The sequence below is a fragment of the Hemiscyllium ocellatum genome, chromosome 10, assembly GCF_020745735.1.
Source record: "Hemiscyllium ocellatum isolate sHemOce1 chromosome 10, sHemOce1.pat.X.cur, whole genome shotgun sequence".
Classification (NCBI taxonomy): domain Eukaryota; kingdom Metazoa; phylum Chordata; class Chondrichthyes; order Orectolobiformes; family Hemiscylliidae; genus Hemiscyllium; species Hemiscyllium ocellatum.
Window position 1 is genome coordinate 81,103,213 of NC_083410.1, and position 23,407 is coordinate 81,126,619.

At 40.1% G+C, this 23,407-nt stretch overlaps 1 protein-coding gene across 3 annotated transcripts in view; it reads left to right on the forward strand.

Moving 5' to 3' along the window:
• Positions 1-19,637, forward strand: part of igf2r (insulin-like growth factor 2 receptor) — a 226,884-nt gene extending 207,247 nt beyond the window's left edge. For all 3 annotated transcript variants that reach the window (XM_060831661.1, XM_060831659.1, XM_060831660.1), the window contains exons 45-48: positions 9,757-9,943; positions 11,541-11,699; positions 14,771-14,840; positions 18,319-19,637. In XM_060831661.1, coding sequence (XP_060687644.1) covers positions 9,757-9,943; positions 11,541-11,699; positions 14,771-14,840; positions 18,319-18,759 — 857 coding nt within the window. In that variant the 3' untranslated portion in view covers positions 18,760-19,637. The remainder of the gene's footprint in view (positions 1-9,756; positions 9,944-11,540; positions 11,700-14,770; positions 14,841-18,318) is intronic.
• The last annotated feature ends 3,770 nt before the right edge of the window (positions 19,638-23,407 follow it).

Genomic DNA, 23,407 nt, shown 5'->3' on the forward strand with positions numbered 1-23,407 from the left:
ACACTGCCTAAAATTTCTTTAGAAAACACTTGTTTGTTCCTTTAACTTCAAATCTTGAACATCTAATGTGTATCCAGGATGCTTTGATTTGTTTTGCTTCCATACTCTGTGTGTTTTTGCCTAATTTTATTTTGTAAGATCATAGTCATAGAGTTTACAGCGTGTACCCAGACCCTTCAGTCCAACTCATCCATAGTGACCAGATATCCTAAATTAATGTAGTCCCATTTGCCAGCATTTGGTCCATATCCCTCAACCCTTTCTATCCATATATCCATCCGGATGCCTTTTTAAATGTTGTAATTGTACCAATCTCCTCCATTTCCTCTGGCAGCTCCTTACATATACTCACCACCTTCCATGAAAACGTTGTCCCTTAGGTCCCTTTCACATCTTCCTCCTCTCACTTTAAACCTATGAACACCTCCATCCCAAGGAAAAGGCCATGTCTATTTACCCTATCTATGACCCTCATGATTGTTTAAATCTCTAAGATCACCCCTCAGCCTACGACGCTCCAGTCTATTCAGCCTCTCCCTATAGCTCAAGCCCTCTGACCCTGACAACATCCTTGTAAATCTTTTCTGAACTCTTTCAAGTTTCACAACACCCTTCTTATCATCTTGGCTAATGATTCACAATAGCTGCTGTGTTGTAACTTTCAATTAATTTGTCAAGTCTGACATTGGGACAGGAGTAGGCCCTCAGCCTGTCATACCTGCTCCACCATTCAATATGATTGTGGCTGATTGAACACTTTTTGCTTTTTACTCAAGTCTTCACTTAACAGCCTTTAACACCACTGGTATTCAAAAATCTTATCAATCTCTATCATAGCCATACTCAATCTGAATTTCCGTAGTCATCTGATAAAGTATCCCAAAGGTTTACAACTCTCTGGGAAGGGTAATTTCTCCTCTTAGACTTAAGTGGTGCCACATTATTTTTTTGTGCACCCTCATTCTAGACACTCCAGGCAGGGGGACACATCTTGCCTGCATTTAGACAGCTGGTGCAAATTGGGGATAAGGTGGTTCAGGTATAACACGCATTTTGTCAATGCGAATTGACTAAACACAATTGAAAAATTTGTGGACGCTGCTTGGATAATCTGAACTCTCTATGGAATGGGTATAGTGATTTTTAAGAAATATATATATATTGATTTTCTAACAGCGTGATGTTCTATAGCGCGACTTGCAGAGGAACACAACTGTCATGTTATAGCAGAACTGCCTGTATTTTCCAGAGATTTGAAGAATGAGTAATTCTCTTTTTTTAAAACTTGTAAATTACTTAAACAAATAGGGTAGATTTAGGCAGTGTTCCTTGTAATTGTTTCTGAATGCCTGGGCCTCCGCGGACTCCAAACTACAGAATTTTGGAAGATAATCACCAGTGCACCAATCTTTCTGGCAACTTCCTTCAACACTTGGGGAGGAAGGCCATCAGTTAATAAATCCCCAGATTTATTTACTTTATCTCAATTTGTTTCTCCCATACAGTTGTGTTCTGCTAATTTCTTTAACTCCTTATTTTCCTGAGCCATTTGGATCTCTAGTTCTGGGAGATTTCTGGGATGTTCCTCAATGAAAGCCGACATTAATAAATCATTTAACTTCTATTTCTCTCTTCTACCTTTAAGTTCGCTTGACTTTCTTTAATGGACCCGCATTCATTTTTGGCAATTATTTCCTTTTTACATAAATGTTTTTAGTCTTTTTTTTGTTACTATATTGCATTCATAATCTGTTCTATCTTTCCTTTTTGGCTTTCTGGTCCTTCCTTTTTGTTGTATTAAAATTCTCCCACCCTCAATTATTGCTATTTTCGGCAACTTTGTAGGCCGCATCTTTAATCCTATGCAATCCTAAACTTCCTTTGTTAGCCATAGTTGACAGCATATGTAGTTGTTCTAAGTCATGCAAAAATTAGAGTCAGTCATAGAGATGTACAGGGCAGAAACAGACCTTTTGGTCCAACTTGTCCATGCCGAGCAGATATCCCAACCCAATCTAGTCCCACCTGCCAGCACCTGGCCCACATCCAAACCCTTCCTATTCATATACCCTTCCAGATACCTTTTAAATGTTGCAATTTTACTCTCCTCCTCCACTTCCTCTGGCAGCTCATTCCATACACATACCCTACTCTGCATGAAAAAGTTGCCCTTTAGGTCTCTTTTATATCTTTCCCCTCTCACCCTAAACCTATGCCCTCTAGTTCTGGACTCCTCCACCCCAGGGAAAAGACTTGGTCTATTTATCCTATCCATGTCCCTCATGATATAAACCTCCTAAGGTCACCCCTTAGCCTCTGACGTTCCAGGGAAAACAGCCCCAGCCTGTTCAGCCTCTCCCTATAGTTCAAGTCCTCCAACCCTGGCAACATCCTTGTAAATCTTTTCTGAATCCTTTCAAGTTTCACAACATCTTTCTGATAGGAAGGAGATCAGAATTGCACACAATATTATAAAAGTGGCCTAACCAATGTCCTGTACTCAATACTCTGACCAATAAAGGAAAGCATACCAAACACTGCCTTCACTATCCTATCTACCTGTGACTCTACTTTCAAGGAACTATGAACCTGCACTCCAAGGTTCCTTTGTTCAGCAACACTCCCCAGACCTTACCATTAAGTGTATAAGACCTGCTAAGGTTTGCTTTCCCAAAATACAGCATGTCTCATTTATCTGAATTAAACTCCATCTGCCACTTCTCAGCCCATTGGTCCATCTGATCAAGATCCCGTTGTCGTCTGAAGTAACCTTCTTTGCTGTCCACTATACCTCCAATTTTGGTGTTATCTGCAAACTTACTAATTCTTTAAAGACGATCCATTGCCTACATACAGTCATGCCTTCTAATATAATGTTCCACTGAATCTCAGCAAATTTGTGCCATATGCTTCAGAATGAACTAATAAATAATGTAAAGCTCCAGAAATGTATGCTTATCATCCAATATATGTGTAGTGTATGAAGTTATCTTATGTTTGGGTTAAAAATCAATGGAAAGTTAACAGAGCTTTTGATCCAGATCATATATCTCATTGAATTCAACAGACTGGATTTTGCCAGAGGTTAGAATAAGGCAGGACAGGGAAGGTATTGCTGGCATTCACTGTCATTGCCCCTGTAAAGCTTCTTAGTTAGGGTGTGAGCCATGCATCAGATTAGTACAGAAATTCTGGAGATGTTGTCTGTCATTTGGGGTTTTGGCATAAGTTACTCTGTGGTTCTGATTCGAGAATCACTGAAATTTAATAATTTCAATTTCCCCATCTCCTTATGATTTCAAAGCTCTTTTAAAGTTAAAACTTGTGACAAGGTTTTAAGCATCGATGTAATAAATTTCATGAACAACAAAACAGACCCCATTAGGGGGGAGAAATGGAGATACTGTTAAATAGTTATAGAACTCTTTGAAATTCTGAATTTGAAACACGAAATTAGCAATTGTCTTCACACCCCAATGTGTGTCCCAATCTTAACTCTTTACATGAGCTGAATTAAAATGTTTGTACTTGGATGCTTTGTTTCCAATTTTTGAGGAGGGGGGGGGAAGGTCAATAAATACCCTTTTAGTTTGGTTAATTGAGCAGCACTCCAGCTCGCCACTGTGCCCAACAAAGAGCGCTGCAGTCCGTTGCAATATCAATCCTTTCTCGACACTGAGGTGAAACTTCTTTGCACTGTTGCAAGCACCCTTGTATCATCAATCTTAAAAGGATGTAGTATTCACAACTTTTAAAACTTAACTGGTGGAACATTCTTCCTTGACTTCTGTTAAAATGTTGGACTGCAAAACAAATCTGAGGACAATCTGTCTTGATTTGTCATTCCTAGACTGTCCCTCTTCCTTGAAAGGACAAAAAGAAACATTCCAGATTAAGAGGTGTCACTACTCATCTCCTGATAATATTCAAAGATGTTCTGACAGCAATAGGCCTTTCTGAAATAAAGGTAGGGATCATCTGAAAAAGTTACGTCACAAGGTCTGTCTGTTCCTTTCAGAAACCACTAATACTAGCCTCTGATTAACAGTTTAGATCACAAGTAACTACCTTTTGTGATGTGCAAGAAGTCCATCTCTTGAAGACAATCCTGCAACAATTTATTTTATGAGCTTAGCTATTGAATCCCCTGAATGAGACACTATGGAAGGTGAAAAAGCTTTCATCAGCCTTGGTGCTTTTCCTCCAAGACAAGCCAGTCATGTGAATTATGAATCATTCTTCGTCAGTCATCCAGCGCTGAACCAGACTCTTCAGTCCAACTTGTCCATGCTGACCAAAATTTCCAAATTAAACAAGTCCCATTTGGTCCATATTCCTTTAAATCTTTCCTGTTCATATACTTGTCCAATGTCTTTTGAATGTTGTAACTGTGCCTGCATCTTGTCTAAATTTTCTCCTTCACTGGGCCTTCTTGCCTGTGTTGTATGCCTTGGTGCATGATTGATTTAACATTAGATTTTTGGATGACTCTGCAAGATGGTGGCGATTCTGTAGAACCGCTGTGAAGGAGGGGATGAGTAGGGTGAGTGTCCCCTAAGGGCAGGGGAAGAGTCTTCTATTCAAAGTTCTATAGTTGGTTTTCTTTGTAGTTTTTTGGTAGTAATTGTTTAATAGTTAGTGTTTTTTGTATATATAGTTTCTCAATTGAGTCTTTATTTACTTATGCTTGGTGCTTTGTAAGCAGGGTTCTCCCTCCAAGGGGTTCAAGGGTGTCTGAAAGGAATATGGCTAAGTGTCTTATTAAATGTGTCTTCAGAAATGAAGAAGGACTCATGCCCGAAACATCAACTCTCCTGCTCCTTGGATGTTGCCTGACCTGCTGCGCTTTTCCAGCAACACATTTTCTGCTTTTGGAACACAGCACATTATTATAGGAGGGGTGGAATTTTAATTGTCTTTTGGATCCAATGGTGGACAGGATGCCTCGTGGGCCCCCAACTATTTCTTCGCAGGCCAAGCAGATGGTTGACTTATGCGAGGAGTTGGGGCTGGTGGATATTTGGAGATGTCTTCACCCTATCGGCAGGGACTTCACCTTTATTTTTCAAACCTACATGAATGTCCCACGAGGATTGACCTCTTTCTGGCTCCCTCAGCCCTTCTGAATTCGATTGAGTTGTAAAATTGGGAATATATCTATCTCTGATCATGCAGCTGTATACTTGAGGTTAAGGCCAAGAGTAAAGGGCTAGGCTTGTGGAACTGGCATTTGGACTCTTTTTTTTTCTCCTTAAGAATTCCAAATTTGTTAAATACTTTTTGAAGGAGTTTCAGGAATTCTTGACTATTAACTCAGGCACGGCTAGAAGTCCATCCATCCAGTGGGAGACTACTAAGGCCTTGCTAGGTGGTTAGCTATTTCCTATTTGGCTAGCCGGAAACGACAGGAGGAACAGCAGCATCTACTTGAGACACGGTTGAAAGCCGCGGAGGCAGCACGTTTTGCGCAGCCTTCGGTGACTAAGCTACAGTGGATCACGGCCCTTTGGGCAACCTTGAATTCAATACTGACACTAAACACACAGAAAGAACTTGCTTTTGCTAGACAGAGGCTGTTCGAATATGGGGATAGGCCAGGGAAGTACTTAGCATACTTGACTAGGAAAAAGCGTGCTCTCCAATCCATTACTGCAATCAGAAGCGCTGGGGTCCTGACATATTAATCTTTTTAGTATCATGAGGCTTTTTGGAGCTTTTACTCTGAATTGTATCGGTCTGAAAGTTGCGAAGACAGGAGGGCTAAAATGGAGACTTTTTTTTAAGAACCTGGACCTCCCAGGGGTAACCTTGGAACAGGCCTCTCTCCTTAATGCCCCCTTGACAGTTCAGGAAATACAGGAGACAGCTAGGCAATTTCAGAGTGGGAAAGCGCCTGCTCTGATGGTCTTCTGGGTGAGTTTTATGAGGAATTTATAGGGATTCTGTCAGGGCCGATGTTTGAGATGTACAATCACTCCTATATGCATGAACGCCTACCACCATCTTTGAGAGAAGCTAATATTTTCTTAATTCTTAAAAAGGGGAAGATTCTTGACCATTGTGCCTCATACAGGCCCATCTCTCTATTAAATTCAGACTTCAAGATTCTATCCAAGATCCTGGTGCTGAGATTGGAAAGGGTGTTGCCCATATTATTAAAGAGGACCAGAAAGGCTTTATAAGGGGCCATAGGTCCTCTAATAATATTAGAAGGTTGCTGAATGTGGTCCAAGTTTGTCAGCAATGATCGATTCAGGGGTTGGTGATTTCCTTAGATGCAGAGAAAGCATTTGATCGGGTGGAATGGCCGTATCTCTTTTATGTGTCTCAGAACAGTTTGGGTTGGGTGGAGTCTTTGCCAGGTGGGTGGAGGTTTTATATCGCCACCAACTGGGTGAAGTCTGGAAATTTTATGATTGGTAGGGGTAGTTGGCAAGGCTGCCTCTCTCTGTTGTTGTTTACATTGGTGATAGAGCCGCTGGCAGAGGCCATTCGTCAGAATGTCCATATAACCATTCTGGAAGTGGGATCAAGAGCACACAAGGTTACATTGTACGCGGATGATGTCCGTCTGTTTTTATTGAACCTGATCACCTCCGTACCCAGTTTGATACAATGTATCAATTCATTTGGGGCTATTTCAGGATATAAGATTAACTTTGCAAAATCAGAGGCTATGCCTTTGGGGAACTTTTAAGGATGTGCCAGAAGTTGAAGGTGGCTCTAAGTTCCCTTTTAAGTGGTCACGGGCAGGCTTCTGATACCTAGGCATTTTTATTACCCCCAAGTCTGATCTGTTATTTCGGACTAACTTTGCTCACTTGCTCGACAATATTAGGTGAGATCTCCAGAGCTGGGAGGCTCTTCCAATTTCATGGCGGGGCCAAATATATCTCCTTAAGATGAATGTTCTTCCTCGTTTGCTTTATCCCATGCGTATGCTCCCTATAATGTTTCCCAGGTCAATGCTGCGGAAGCTTATGGGGTGGTTTGGTTCCTTTGTTCCATCGTGGGTGGTCCCTTATCAAACTTACTAAAATTGCAGTTTCCTCAAGGAGGGGGAGGCGTTGATTTCCCAGACATCAGAAGGTATCAATTGAGTTCCCTACTGTCTTTTGTCTGCGATTGGGTAGGTAACGATCCAGACTCAATATGGCTGGATATTGAGGCCTGAAAATGTGTTGCTGGTTAAAGCACAGCAGGTTAGGCAGCATCCAAGGAACAGGAAGTTTGACGTTTCGGGCATAAGCCTGATGAAGGGCTTATGCCCGAAACGTTGAATTTCCTGTTCCTTGGATGCTGCCTAACCTGCTGTGCTTTAACCAACAATACATTTTCAGCTCTGATCTCCAGCATCTGCAGATCTCATTTTTTACCCTGGATATTGAGGCCTCCCAAGCAAAGTGCCCTTATTAACCTATTGCTCATGGATAAGATGAGGACAGTTATGGACCATTGCCGGAATCCCATTGTCATTAGTACAGTCAAGGCATGGCGGTCGATGCGTCAGAGTGAGGGTTGTTTATCCAAGACTTTGCCACTTACACCTATAGTTGGCATGCCAGGGTTCCAACCAGGGATAATGGACTCAGGGTTCAAACTATGGGCAGCGAGAGGAGTTTCTAGTTTGGGAGACGTGTTTGAGGAAGAGGTTATGATGTCTTTTGAGCAACTGAGCTGCAAATACAGGTTGTCCTGCAGAGATGTTTTCCGTTTTTTCAGATTAGGGATTTCATCCAGAAGAAGACTATGCTTCATTAAACCCTATAAGCCTGATACAGAGAGGTTGTTGCTAAGCTCCACAAGCACACTTTCGGTTAGTGCCCTCTATTGCCTGCTGGGTGGCAGGGCCTGGCAGGATATTAACCGGTTATGAGAGGTCTGGGAGCAAGAGCTGGGAATGGAGGTATCGTCTGAAACCTGGGAGAACATATGGGAGAATACTCTAAAGATCTCAATCTGTAACAGGACATGTGCTGTGCAGTTAAAAGTTCTGCACCGGGCTCATCTGGCACCAGACCGTCTGGCAAAGTTTAAAACCGGGGAATCTTCAGTATGCCCCAAATGTAAAATAAGTGTAGGTTCTCTTACCCATTGCTTCTGGACATGCCACAGGCTCCGTGTTTATTGGAGCGCTGTGGCAGGAGAGATAGGAAGGGTATTGAGGACTGAAGTCAAAGTAGACCCGATATCTCTCCTCTTTGGTCCACTGAATTTACCATCTTTAGTAGGGCATGGGAAGAAACTATTTTGATGTTCTTGCATACTATGCAAGAAAGAATATTCTGATGAATTGGATGTCTGAGAACCTGCCAGGCTTGCTGGGATGGCAGAAATTAGATTAGATTACTTAGTGTGGAAAAAGGCCCTTCGGCCCAACACGTCCACACCGACCCGCCGAAGCGCAACCCACCCGTACCCCTACATTTATCCCTTACCTAACACTACGGGCAATTTAGCATGGCCAATTCACCTGACCCGCACATCTTTGGACTATGGGAGGAAACTGGAGCACCCGAAGGAAACCCACGCAGACACGGGGAGAACATGCAAACTCCACATAGTCGTTGCCTGAGGCGGGAATTGAACCTGGGTCTCTGCCGCTGTGAGGCAGCAGTGCTAACCACTGCCACCATGTCGCCCACATTATGGAGCACGTTCCCTTGGATTTTTTTCATAAACATGGTGCACCACACAACAGACAATTTTTTTTAAGACATGGCAGCCCTACTTGAGATTTTTGGATACAGAATTATCAGTTATCTTAACTAGGGCGTTTGTTTAACCAGGATGACTAGATTTGTCAAGCCCTGGGCCCTGGAGGGGGTCTTCCGAGTTAATACGGGCATGTATACAATGCTCCCGTTCCTTTGTTTGGGAGCCTTGCGCTGAGCATAGCTGTTCTGTATTTTGTGGGTTTTTTTGCTTTCTTTTTTGCGTTGCTTTACACAGTGTTAGAGTTTGCTTTGTGTTATAGGGTAGGATAGTAGTTGTATTGTAATTTGTATTTTTTTCTTTTATTATATTATGATTTTTTCAATAACTTTGTTTTGTAAAGTTAAAAAAATTGCTAATAATTATATTTACACAACAAATTAGATTTTTGGAATAAAAGCATTAATTTAGATACTTCTGTTTAAATCCACAAAAATCCTTGGTTTTTTATTTGTCCATGCACTAGAAGGTTAAGAAATAAGCTCCTCTTTGTTTTTGAAAGCGTATTGATCATGGAAAATAGATTGAACATGGATTTTGCTAGTTCTGACGCCTTGTCTGTAATGTGTTTCATTGGGCCTGATATTACAAGCAATGTATTGAAGAGGATGGTGACATAATGTACGTGATTACATAATGTAATCTTGGTGCATCTGACACTTGCTTCAATAACTAATTTTCGGTTCTTCCTGCAACAACTTTGTGGTTTAAAAATCCTGATGGGTATCATGTTTTCTCATCCATTCTGGTTTTATTTAAGCGTTGATGGTGCACTTCCCCTTGGCAAATATCTCAATCATAAAAGCTCTTAATAATACCTAAATCAAATGTTTCTTTTCATCTCTTCTCTCTTCTCCCCCTGCACCCCCCCCCCCCCGAAATGAAATTGTTCTTCAACTTCAATCCTCATGTAAGCATTTCCCCTGTGTTTTTGTAACATGATTATTAACAGTATTTCCAACACAGGTGACCTTCTTTAATATGGAGGCCTTTATTGATCTGGTGATGTAGTTTTTCATTTCTGTTCACTTTTGTTTCCAGATGATGACCTCGATGTAGTTTTCTCTTCTAACTCAGCGTGTGGCCGTGACAAATCCAAGAATGTCTCTTCCACTATAATACTTCACTGTAGTGAATTGGCAGGGGAAGGGAAACCAGACTTCCTTCATGAAACTTCAGACTGCCAGTATCTGTTTACCTGGTACACATCAACAGTCTGTGCACTAACGTGAGTTTCTCCAGAAAGCGTGACTTGATTTTTCTTTGTTTTCCTGCTTCTAAATTTTTGTAATTACTAAATTTTTATTGTACTGGACTTTTCAAAGCTTTTAAACTTAATCTCACTCGACGTGTATTTGTTTGTTAGTCATGGTTTGGTGTTGCCAGTGTTGGATTGGGTGGACCAAGTTTAAAAAAATCACAAAACACCAGGTTATAATCCAACAGGTTTATCTGGAAGCACTGCTCCTTCAGGTGGTTGTGGAGTACAATATACTGATGGAGCGGCGCTCCGAAAGCTAGTGCTTCCAGATAAACCTGTTGGACTCTAACCTGGGGTTGTGATTTTTAACTGTGTATTTGTTTAAGTATTTTGCAAATAATATGCATTTATTTCCCAAGATTATATTAAAGTTTTCTTCTTCAAGAGTGTACTTCATTTTGGATATTGAAATGTGTTTTGTATTACATCAAACATTATAAATGGGAAGAGAAAATGGAAATGCATTCTGACTGATTTATATGTAAGGTGTGAAAATGAAAGGCATTAACAAATTAGTGTGTGCAGTTGGCCACGTGGCAAAAAGAGGTTTGCAGCTTGTAAAATAAAATCTCCAAATCTAATTACCCAAAAAGTACAAATTTGACCCTTCATTTTTAGATGAACTGTAGTAGAAGTCTTGCACAAATAATAAAGTACATAAGTAGAGTGTATAGTTGGAGACACTAAGTCTAATCTAAAAAAAAAACAAGGAGGTCCTATTCCATGCTTTGACCCGAAAGAAAGCTAAATCTACGCAACTGAAAGCTTGGTAACCATATATATAAGGTTGAACCAAAAATGGTAATGTAAGACTGACAATGTCTACATGGTAAGCAACAAAACAATGCCCCCAGGATACAAAGTATGAGACCTTTGCTCTCCAGAGGAAATTATCAATTTGTTTGCTTAACGTCCTCACACTGACAAACTAATTGTGCTTGTGTATAGTACATTCACTTTTAGTCGGAAGGCTGTGGGTTCAAGTTATATTCCACGTATATCTAGGCAGGCATTCCAGTGCAGTGCTAAGTGTCTTATTGTTGGAAGTGCCACCATTTCAGATGAGATTAATCAAAGGCATACCTGAAATGCACTTAGATCGCCTACCACTATTTAATTATAGGCAGGACAGTTCTCCCGTGGAACCTGACCAGTAATTCTTCCAAACCTTAGCATCACCCTCGCAAAAACTAACATCACAAGAGGATTATCTGGCCAGTTTCACATTTCTATTTATGGGAGCTTTCTGTATACAATTTGGTGCTATATTTCCTATGCTTTAACAGTGAGTAACTTTGAACAGTACTTTGAATATAAACTTTTAGGCATTTTAAAGTATAGAAGGTGCTACACAAATGCAAGTTTCTGATGTACTTCATTTTTAAAAAAAATAAGGCAGAGTTGATATGATTGGCCTTGTAGTTTGCTGGAATTAGTTTTTAAAAGGATTCTATACTGTAGATATGCAGAGAAAATGTAGATGAGGAACTTTTGCAGTCATTTGAAAAGTATTGTAAGTTGAGTAAGTGCAGACTGTCTAATTTATTTTTCCTGTTTCCTGCAGATCTGTCAATCCTGCGATTCCAGATGATAAGTCGCAGAATGGAGATAACATCAAGGGTTTGTCCAGAAGAAGCAAAGCTGTGGGAGCAGTGCTCAGTGTGCTGTTGGTAGTACTGACTGCCTGTCTCCTCATCTTATTATTTTATAAGCAGGAAAGAAGGTATAAATAAAATGAATTTCATTTTAATTAGAGTACTGCACTCATCCTCTTCGGCTTGTCAGGCTCATTTTTAAAAGCTGCAAATGTGTTGCTGGTCAAAGCACAGCAGGTCAGGCAGCATCCAAGGAACAGGAAATTCGAGATTGAAGGGGGAGTAAACTACGGTAGTCCTGTTTTTGTATTCACATTGAATATGCACCTAAGTACTTCAGTGTCCACTCTGTCATGATGTTAATTACCCAAGAAAAGAATGGGGAGGGGAGAAATGACCTATTTCAGGAAAATTGGAAACCTTTTCAATCAAGTTACAAAGTTTAGCTTGTGGGTAGAAATTCAGCTTGTGGTGAAGAGTTGCTTTTCAGACTGGAGGCCTGAGACCAGTAGTGTGCTGTAAGGATCAGTTCTGGGTCCACTGTTTTTGATCACTTGTATAAATGGTTTGGAAGTGAACATAGGAGGTATGTTAGTAAGAATGCAGATGATGTCAAATTTGGTGGTGTAGTGGAAAGCGAAGAAGGTTACTTCAGACTACAACAGGACCTCATTCAGATAAGCTGAGGGGCCAAAGAGTGGCAAATGGAGTTTAATCTAGATAACTGAGGTGTTGCATTTTGGTGGAGGCGAATCAGGGCAGGACTTGTACACTTCGGGATCTGGAGTGTGTTGCTGAACAAAGACCTTGGAGTGCAGGTTCATAGTTCTTTGAAAGTGGACAGGGTAGTGAAGATGGTGTTTGATATGCTTACCTTTATTGGTCAGTGCTGGATTAGAATGGTGCTGGAAAAGCACAGCGGGTCAGGCAGCATCCCAGGAGCAGGAAAATCGATGTTTCGGGCAAAAGCCCTTCATCAGGAATAGAGGGCTGATCTATTCCTGGTGAAGGGCTTTTGCCCGAAACATCGATTTTCCTGCTCCTGGGATGCTGCCTGACCTGCTGTGCTTTTCCAGCAGCACTCTCTAATCCAGACTCTGGCTTCCAGCATCTGCAGTCCTTGTTTTTACCCTTTTATGGGTCAGTGCATTGAGTATAGGAATTGGGAGGCCCTGTTGTGGCTGTACTACATTTGGTATACTGTGTTCAATTCTGATCTTCCTGCTAATAGGATAGGTGTTGTGATACATGAAAGGGTTTAGAAAAGATTTACAAGGATGTTGCCAGCGTTGGAGGGTTTGAGCTTATAGAGAGGCTGAGTAGGCTGTGGCTATTTTACCTGGAGTGTCAGAAGCTGAGGGGCAACCTTGAAGTCTTATAAAATCAAGATGAACATGGATAGGTCAACTAGTCAAGGTCACTTTTCCTCAGGCTAGGCAAGTCTAAAATTATAGGACTTAGGTCCCTTCAAAGTTTTTCCCCTCTCAGCTTAAACCTAAGGGACAACCTTTTCGCGCACAAGAAGTGCATTATGGAATGAGCTGTCAGAGGAAGTGGTGGAGGCTGGTATAATTACAGCATTGAAACGGTGTCCAAATGGGTATGTGAATAGAAAGGGTTTTGAGGAATATGAGCCAAATGCTGGCAGATGCGATTATATTAATTGAGGATATCTGGTCAGCCTGGACGAGTTGAACCAAAGGAATTTTGTGTTGTAAAACCGGATGACTCTAAATTGCAGGTGACAGACTATGCATGATTCAAAATTAGATTTCATCAAACCCTCACCCCATCACCCTTTTGTAATAATGCTGCACGTCTCCCTTGCTCAACATGTATCTGGCAAAAAATGTTTCAACAAATCTGTCTGTGCATGTCAACTACAATGGTACGAAAACAGCAAAAGAAATACTTTGTGGTATCCAGCTTGATTCTTAGCCTTTGCATCAGCAGTCAAAATAAGATCCTAGGTCTGTATAGTGTCTATTGGAGGGGACTTTGCTATGTTTTGTCTAAAGATGTTTTTTGAATTTTAGGGTATTTTTATTGTCATTACTCATCAGTGATAGCGTTCTCTATTAATATTGCCTTCTGTTGACTGGTTTAAAAATATTCTCCTTCATAGTTTTTCCCCCTCTTCCCCATCCCACTCTGGAAGTTATCTCCCCAGTGTTGTCCTACTGCTGCTGTGCTGCCCTACTCCCCACTCCAGCCTCTTTCTGGCAGCCGTTGCCCCCATATCATTCCCTTATAGTTTCTTTAATCTGTCCCAAGTAAAAGGCTTGCCAGCTTGCTTTCTTCCCCTACAAAACCCTTGGTGCTCCTCCAGTCCCCTGTTTGTGAAATTAAACAATTATGGAGTCCTGAATAACCAAACTGCAGTCCTTTGTTTTTAATCTTATTGCCCAATTGATGCTTATTAGAAAACCATCCGAAAGAAGGTTAGTTAGCTGAAAACTGATTTGCAAGGCAGAGTTAATGCCAACAGCATGTAGTCAATTCCAGCACAGGCTGAGGTTACCACCACAAAGGTTCTGCCTTCTCAACCTCTCCCCTTGCTTGAGGCATGGTGACCTTCAGGCTAAACAGCTGCCAGTTGTCCTGCCTCTGAGGGCAATCCACTGGTCTGGTAGAATTATGGCGACTTTTATTGAAAAGCACTTGCTTCCTCTAACTGTCTTGTACTGTCTAGTTAATGTTAATGACTGACCTTTGACTAAATTAGCACTCAATTCCTGGTCCCAATTAAGTGATGCTCCCAATTAAATTTCTTCTTTGTCTTGTCCCTCCTGTCTCTATTCTTTGTTTTTACAAACCTGTCTGTCCCTATTTCTGGACTTTTGCACATCCCTAATTTTCATTGTCAGCCATGCCGTCTGTTACCTCAACCTGAGCTGGGTAATTTCTTCCCTTTACCTCTCCATCACTTAAGGTGATCCTTAAAACCTAACTCTTTGACTATGCCCTTTGTCACTTAGCTATAGATCTCTGGATATGCATGATGTCAAATTTTATTTGTTAATGCTGCCATGAGACAACTTTTGTTTTGTTAAATGTGCTGTACAACAAGTGCAAATTATAATAATGAAGTAACATCCCTGTAATTGTTGCATTGAAGATTCTGCATGGATATATTAGTTGTATTTTTCCACCTTTTAACTTGCAGCCTATCTTTGAAAAATTCTGTACCTCTTTCTAGGGAAATTATTATGCAAAAAGTGACTGGTTGTTGCAGAAGAGGAGGTGGAGTTGCATACAAATACACAAAGGTAAAACTTTCTAAACTGTGTGGGCTTTGTCTATGTGGGAAGAAATGATAGTTAAGGACAAGTACAGAAGACAGTTGTAGCTAATATTTAAAGGTATGCACTTGAAATATATTAATTAGTGAATTTAAGTGCAAAGCCATTAGGCTAACCTGATTGGACAAGAGGATAGGATGGAGTCGCTACAATAAATCAATATGGAAGTGGGAAGTTAGTTTATCACCAGAGTAATTGAAAGAATTTGATCCATGTATCTCAAAACATTTCACAGGTAATAGGTTTGATTTGAAGTCTGATACTGTTATGCAAACCAGAGAAGCAACCAATTTGTGCAGGGAGAAAATTACCAAAATATTTTGGATTATTGTATGGGATAAGTGATGAGATTGCTCTTCAAAAAATGACAAAGGATCTTCATTACTTACCTAAACAAATAGAGGGTGCTAAGTATAGAATCTGACCTCTTCAAATCAGAGCACATTGTAGCACACCTTCAATGTTGCATTTTCGTGGTGCCTTAAATAATGTGCTCCAGTTTCTGAAGTGAAGCTTTGATTCATGATAAACTGATTTGTCTGAGTGCATTATCACAACCAAGGCTGACAGGTGACTAAGTGAGAAGGTAGAGTAAGTTTGTTTGGTAGGTGTAGTAGGGGAGTTTAGCACTAAAAGGATTTAGGGACAAGAATCTATAGCACAACAGCATCTGAACAAAATCTATTTCACTATTACAATTGCTGAAATTATAGAAATAATGGGAATGATCAGGAGCTGGACTTAGGTTTTAGGGCTTGATCAGGAATATGAGCTTGGCTAGGTGGGGTGATCTTGTAGGAAAGAGGAGAAAAACAGGAGGTGAATTTAATGGGGAAGATTGCATGGGAGATGTAATATAATTCATTGCAACTAGTTATATAGAGGGGTATGATTGTAGATTGGATTGGTCAAACATGGGAATGTGGAGTTCAAAGATCATAAAATATAGTCAACAAGCAGAAAAAAATTATAAAGTTTGTGCATCATATATCTCCATTAAATAAATAACTTTATTGTAAGCATACTGTTTTAAATTGTAAAAGGCAGATAAAATTGGGCAATTTGGTAGACTACTCTGATTTTCATATTTGTGACCACTCTGAATAATGGGGCTTGATTTCCAGCACACTACCCCAGTGTGTCATGACAGGGCCCAAAGCTAAAAATTAGAAGTAATTCAGGAGTTAAACTAGAAAAACCTTCTACAAAGCGATGGCTTGTAATTTTCCTCTATAAGCAACAATTGAGGATACGTGTATTGTTAAATTTAAGATGTTTTTTCCCCCAAGGTACTGAGAGAATGGGCTATATTGTAGATCAGCCATGATGTAATTGAATGGTGGTACAGGCTCACAGCTTCAGTTGCAGTGTTTTCATGAATAAGATTCAGCCACAACTGTTAGGGAAGTTGATCTGCACCAACTGATAAAGGCATCTTTAAGCCCAATATTAGCAGGTATTTCTCTGCATAGTGATCTGGGTTTGGAATGATCTTTAATGAAAGCAAAGTTGGGCAATTCCAACAGCATATGTGTGCTATACTGGGGAGATGGTAAGAATATATTTTCAAAAGCGTGAACCTGTTTAATACATGGACAATGATTTAAATAACAACTGCATATCACGAGTGCAATCCATTCTGTTAAGTGACAGAGCTGATATATAGGCGAACTATAGCAGATGCTGGAGATCAGAGCTGAAAAATGTGTTGCTGGGAAAGCTTATGCCCAAAATGTCGATTCTCCGCTCCTTTGCTGCCTGACCAGCTGCGCTTTTCCAGCAACACATGTTCCAGAGCTAATATATAGGGCCTTCATGCCATATATTCTACAACATAGTATCATTATCTTAATTTTGACATTGCCTTACAGTAATAAAAACTTTGAACTTTCTAACAATTGGTCTAGCTTCATTGGGGTTTAGAAGAATCTCATTTAATTGTAAAAGATTGAGGCGATTTGATTGGAATAATGTGGAAAAATTGTCTGCTGGTCAATGCAGCCAAAACATTAAGGAGCTGGCTGATCATTTAGGACCAAGAAGAGAATTTTGTTTGCTCGCATGTTTGAGGAATTTCCATCGTTGATTATTTAAGGCTAGATTAGGGAGATTTTGGTCTCAAGGGAAAATAAGGGTTAAAGGGAGTAGGCAGGAAAGTGAAGTTTATTCTGAAGATTGTGGTTAACACTGCTGCCTCTCAGCACCAGGGTCCCAGCCTCTGGCGACTGACTGTGTGGAGTTTGCACGTTCTCCCAGTGTCTGTGTGGGTTTCCTCCAGGTGCTCCGGTTTCCTCCCACAGTCCAAAGGATGTGCAGGTCAAGTGAATTGGCCGTGCTAAATTGCCCATAGTGTTAGGTGTATCAGTCAGACGGAATAGATCTGGATGGATTACTCTTCGGAGGGTCACCTAGACTTGTTGGGCCGAAGGGCCTATTTCCACACAGGGAATCTAATCTAAAAAATGATCATATTGAATGATGGAGCAGACCCCTCAGACTGGTAACTTCTCCTATTCCTTATTTTTGTGTATTTGTCACTACTTCCCATTGTGTAGCATTCATAATTGAAAACAAAAAAATTATACTCCATCCATGTGCATGTCTCCTGTAAGAAAGCATAGAATGCTGTTAGGCTCTCTGAAGGGCCGCTAAAGTGGCCTCTGCGCAGTAGTGGACAGCAACTTACAAGTTATTAATGTCCCAAATACATGGTCACCTTTTTACAGTAACTGGCTGTGCCCTGAAGTTAGAATTGTGACTGCAACAGTTAACAGCTTTCAGTGAGGACTTCATTAAGAAGTTCCAATATCACGCTGGTTTTCCTCCCCAAAATTCAGATAGGAGAATTGCTCTCTGATCAACTTGGGTGGATATGGCCCCCTGTGAAAATTGTGACTCCAATTCTCCCAGTTGTGCTTGATTCCAAGAGAAATGTTGACTAGCACACCAACATTTGGAGCCTAAGAACAGCTGGTTTGGGCAGAAAATCAGCAGAAGAACACACATCTGCTATATTACACCCTACGTACTTTGTTTCATGTTTCAATGAATTCAACATGCAGCTTTTTAGCAATAAGTAAAAGTAGTCAGTCATCAACTAACATGTAAGCAGTTTGATTATCCTTTTAAGTAGCACTAGTCATGCTTGCAGAAAAATGTGTATTGCTTAATGCAGGTTGTCAAATGGAATATTAAGCTACAAAATAGAAGTATGAACGTCAAGACTATGCTGCACGTGTGATGAATAATTATAAATTATTCAGTCTTTCCCACCAGCTGGATATCTATCCTTTGCGATTTAGCCATCGGTATCCAGCATTGGGTGACCATTAAAATAAGATATTAATTGAAGCTGTTCTATTGGAGTTCCAGTGTACACATGAAGGCTAGGGTCTCAGTAAAATCAGGCTGGGAAGTTATTTTGTATTTTTTTTTCCCCAATCAGATTAATGGGCAAGAGGACGGTGATGAAAATGAGACTGAATGGTTGATGGAAGAAATCTCCTCGTCTGAGAATGGACAGAAACCAGCAAAAGAGTATCAGCAAAATGGCTTGAACCATGTCACTAAAGCTGTAAACGCTGATGTTTTTGGGTCATTCCCACTAGATGATCAGGACAGTGAAGATGAGGTTTTGACTGTGCCACAAGTGAAAATCCGCTCAACCAGAACAGGAGAGCCCAAGATCAGGGGTAATCAAAAGCAGCGGCATCCACAAAACAAGCACTTTCATGATGAAAGTGATGAGGATTTACTTGGTTTAAATAATGAAAAGAAGGAAACAAAGGGAAAATTGAAACCACAGATGAAGCAAAACAGGCCAGCAAATGACTCCACAAATATCACTTTTCATGATGACAGTGATGAGGACATGCTGAAGGGTTAACCATTGTGCCTATCTAATAGCCTGATAGGATACCCAGCCCAGCAGTCTGGATGAGAGGAACCTGCCTGTCATTTACTCTGCTGAATGTTTGAATAACCCTGCTGATTTTTTTGCAAATTATACGCAAGAAGGGAACTGCATAAACGCTCCTGATTGTTTACAATAATGTGTAAAGGGACAAATCTTTGATTTCCTAGCATTTGCCTGAGGGATATTTATATATAAAAGCTTGTGCACATGGCCATTTCTTTGGGGCAGTAATTATTGTACCTAAGTATTGCAAAGAGCTCTATGATGCTTTCTTTAGCTTTGACCTTATTCTTCTGACAATGAGAAGGAAGGGGAGCAGAGTAAAAGAATATTTGTTACTTTGCAGCTCAATATCTTTGATTAGCTTCCATGAAGCACTGCCCTTTTTGCGTCCATATTTATTGCAAGTTAAAAGAGGAAAGGGTTAGTGAACACTGGTACTTTCTTCATCCTCCCAACCAGAACCGGTACAGTGATGTAGGGAAATGCAGAGGGTTTGGACATAATCATCATTTTTGGAAAATTGTTTGATTCATATACTGAAAGGAAACATTTGACAAAAGGCTACAGTGTTGCAAAAAATGTGTTAAATGCAAGTATAAAAGTTGACAGGAAATATTCAAGATGTGTCGGCTCTAATCCTTTTGCATGACCCTCCTATGAAGTATTTTTACAATATTATTGTGCATATTTGATGGATTGATACCAAAGTGCAACAATGTGTTGGGCAGGTGTTTTTTTTTGTATCTATTTCTGTTTTGGGTTCAAAGGTTTTTAATTATTTTCAAATCAAAGATGTGTGGTTTTTGTTTCTACAGAAGGTTTGATAATTTTGTTGTAATATGAAGCACAACACCCATTTCAATAAAAGATGAAAATATTCCATTCTTGTAATGCTCCATGTAATACTTTGTCATTTCATCAATGCATTCACATAAAATGCTGCATCTTTTCACACACTAAATTTTAATGTAAAATTTGATTTAAAATTAGTTGCAGCATTTGCTTTCTTTTGAAAGCATGTTAATTTTCTCATTAATGAGATTAAAGAAAGAGAAACAGCACTTTATAAGCAACGTAGGTATAATCTTCAAATGATCTGTAATTTGCCAGCCTTGGCAATGTGATCCATATTTTGGAAAGTGCAGCAAAAAAGGAGTCATGAATTCTTGTGTGTACGTCCTGCTGCAAAATGCTCTTTTTCCCTTCATTCTCCATCCATGCAATTGCACATTCAGCTGAAACCCTCCTATTTTAATGCAACATAAATCTGTGTCACCTCTTGTTGTGCCATTTTTTGTTTTCAGAATTGTTTATGAAACTTAGAGTATGATCCTCTGGTTTCTTTCCAGTTAGCAGTTATCAGTTGCCTATTTTGTCCTAATGCATACTTTTATGTCCTAGAACATTGACTTTTTTTTTGTTTCCACTTTCTGTAAAGGTCTTCCATTTTAGAATGATCAGTTTTGCCAAAAATTGTTTCTTTAACTTGGTCTGACTTGAATAGTTACTTATATCTGTCCGTAATTATCCTTGAGCAAAGATAATGATGAAGGTGCTGCAACCTTGAATGGTTGCAATCCGTGTTTTAGGTGGACCTCCCCTGCGCCATTTGGTGTGGAATTTCAGGATTTTGACACCGTGACACTGATGGAAGGGTGATATATTTCCAAGGCCAAAGTGAGGACTGCAGATGCTGGAGATCAGAGTCTAGATTAGAGTGCTGTTGGAAAAGCACAGCAGGTCAGGCAGCGTCCGCAGAGCAGCAGAATCCACTTATCGGACATAAGCACTTCATCAGGAATTCCAAGTCAGGATGGTGAGTGGTTTGGAGGGAACTTGCTTATTTTGGTGTTCCCATATATCTACTACCCTTGTCCTTCCAGGTGGAAGTGGGTGTTGCTTTGGAAGGTACATCTAACACTTTGCCACATTTCTACAGTGCATCTTATAGATACATACTGTTGCTTCTGAACGTCAGTGGTAGACGAAGTGGATATTTGGATGTAGCGCCAGTCAAGCAGGCTGCTTTATCCTGGATGGTGTCAAGCTGCTTAAGTGTTTGAAGTTACACTCAGCCAGGCTAGTGGGGGAATATTTCAGCACACTCCTGACTTGTGTAATATGTAAATTGAGGACTAGCTTTGGGAAGTCAGGAGGTGAGTTACTTGTGGCAATATTGCCAAGTCCCCTGTAGCCATAATTTATTTGAGTCCACTTGAATTTCTGGTCAGCGGTTTCTCACCATGTCCCACTCCCACACAAAGCTATTGTAATAAAATTATAGAGTGGACAAGAAAGAAATTACAAAATCATGACAATGGACAATAGGTGCAGGAGTAGGCCATTCAGCCCTTCGAGCCAGCACCACCGTTCATTATGATTATGGCTGATCATCCTCAATCAGTATCCTGTTCCTGCCTTATCCCCATAACCCTTGATTCCACATGGACATAAGCCTGGTAATTCACATTAGTGGGTAAATATTTATAAATTAATTATAACTGAAATACATTAAAGCAAAATCAGTCAATTTATGTATTAAAATAGGAAATGACTGAGGAACAACACAGCTGATGTGTCAGTTTCATGTAACTGTGCTATCTTCATTTGCCTTGTTTCTGTAAGGATGCAGCTATGCCAGTGATATCTTCCAGACCTGGAAATCCAAACTCTACGGAGGATCCAGTAAAGCTGTCATTAAAATTAATTACTTGGTAAATGAGAGTTAATAAACATTTACAACTGAAATATGGATGGTGGTATCTGACATAGATGTTTGTGACATAAATATGCATGTTTATTTACTCCACATTGAGCAATTGCATAAACTGTTGCCATGTTAAACTCAGCATTGATTTTTACTTTAGATGATTGCGAACCTTTGAAGCAAGATTGAGAGAGCTATAATATTGAAATTACTGCTTTGTTTTTAGACCAATCCAGGATTAACCTTTAGGAAATCATCTACCCATGAGGAAATTAGCTGGTGTTTATAACGATTCTGTGAAGGATGTTCTGTTTCTCAAAGCTTTGTATCCAATTCTGAGCTCATTTTGCCATTGCAGCCCATCACCTTTTCAGAATAATTAGTGAAAATTAGTTGTTTTTTTTTTTTGTTTCGTGGGTTCTTAAATACCACAATTGTGCAATTTTAACCTTCTTTGGGTTGAACAAATACAATTGGCAAAGGCAGCCTTGAGGATGAATTCAGAGTACAGAGGGGATGGTGTCATGGAACTACTAAGGAACAACTGTTTTCAATCTCAATGTGTAATGAGATGAATGAATCTTGAGTAAAGAATTTTTTTACCGCAAGGGTGATCATAACGTAAGAGTTTTACATTGTATTTGAAGGTGAGAAACTTGGGTCTGAAACTATTACCTTAAAGGCAAATGGAAAAGTTAGGATATAGTTGACTGCAGTGAATTGGAAAAGTGGGTCAAAGGGTAAAGATGGTACATAAACAGCAGCAAATACAGAGCCTTGATTATCCGAATGACATGGATGGGAACTATTTTGTTTAGATAATCGAATATTGGATAAACAAATGCTGGATAACTGTTTAGTCAAACATCAGGGCCTTGTGATCTTGATTGGATAATACGAAATTCAGGTAATTGATGTTTGGATTGTTTAAGATATTTTGCAACTCAACAAAGATGTACTCCATTGAGAGAAACAAAGGAAAGCTAAAGATAAAAATCACAACACCAGGTTTTAGCCTAGTAGGTTTATTTGGAAGCACTAGCTTTCGGAGCACTGCTCCTTCAGTTGGTTGTACAGTTGGGCTATTACCTGGTGTTGTGATTTTTAACTTTGTACACCAGCATCAAATCAAAACTAAAGATGAAATCACATTGAAGGTAAAAGCAAACAGTGCTGCAATACAATAAGTAGGAAACAAAGTTGAAGATGTAAGATATATGTAAAGGTGGATGCTGGTTTGCTCGCTAAGCTGGAAGGTTTGTTTTCAGATGTTTTGTCACTGTACTGGTAACATCTTCAGTGAGCGTCCAGATGAAGCACTGGTGATGTAGCCCCTTTTGTTAGGGTTTCCTTGGGTTGGTGATGTATTTCCTGTGATGTCATTTCCTATTTTTCTTGGGGTGGTAAATGGGGTCCAAGTCACACTTGATAGAGTGCTGGTTGGAATGTCATGCTTCTAGGAATTCTCGTGTATGTTTGGCTTGACCTAGGATGGATGCGTTGTCCCAGTCAGTAACCCACTCTTATTAGTATCCTTACATACGGAATTCTGAGAAGCATGGCATTCCAACCGAAACTCTATCAACAAACACATTTGGATCCCATTTACCACCCTGTCAGGGGAAAAAAACAGGAATTATACATTGAAATGTGGTGTGTGATTGTGGTGGGGGAGGGTGGCAGTTTGTGTATGTTTGTGAGTAAATGAGCGTGTACAGGGGTCGAAGCCTGTGAGAGAGGGTGTGTGTGTGTGTGGGTACACTTGTTGAACCCCAATGTATCTCCACTTTGTCCAGGCCCTGGACTGAGTAGGTGCTGGGAGTATCTAGAACTGAAGGATACCGTTTCAACATGATGTATAATTTCAGTTACATCACATTGTAAACTTTTGCTATAAATTCTCCACAA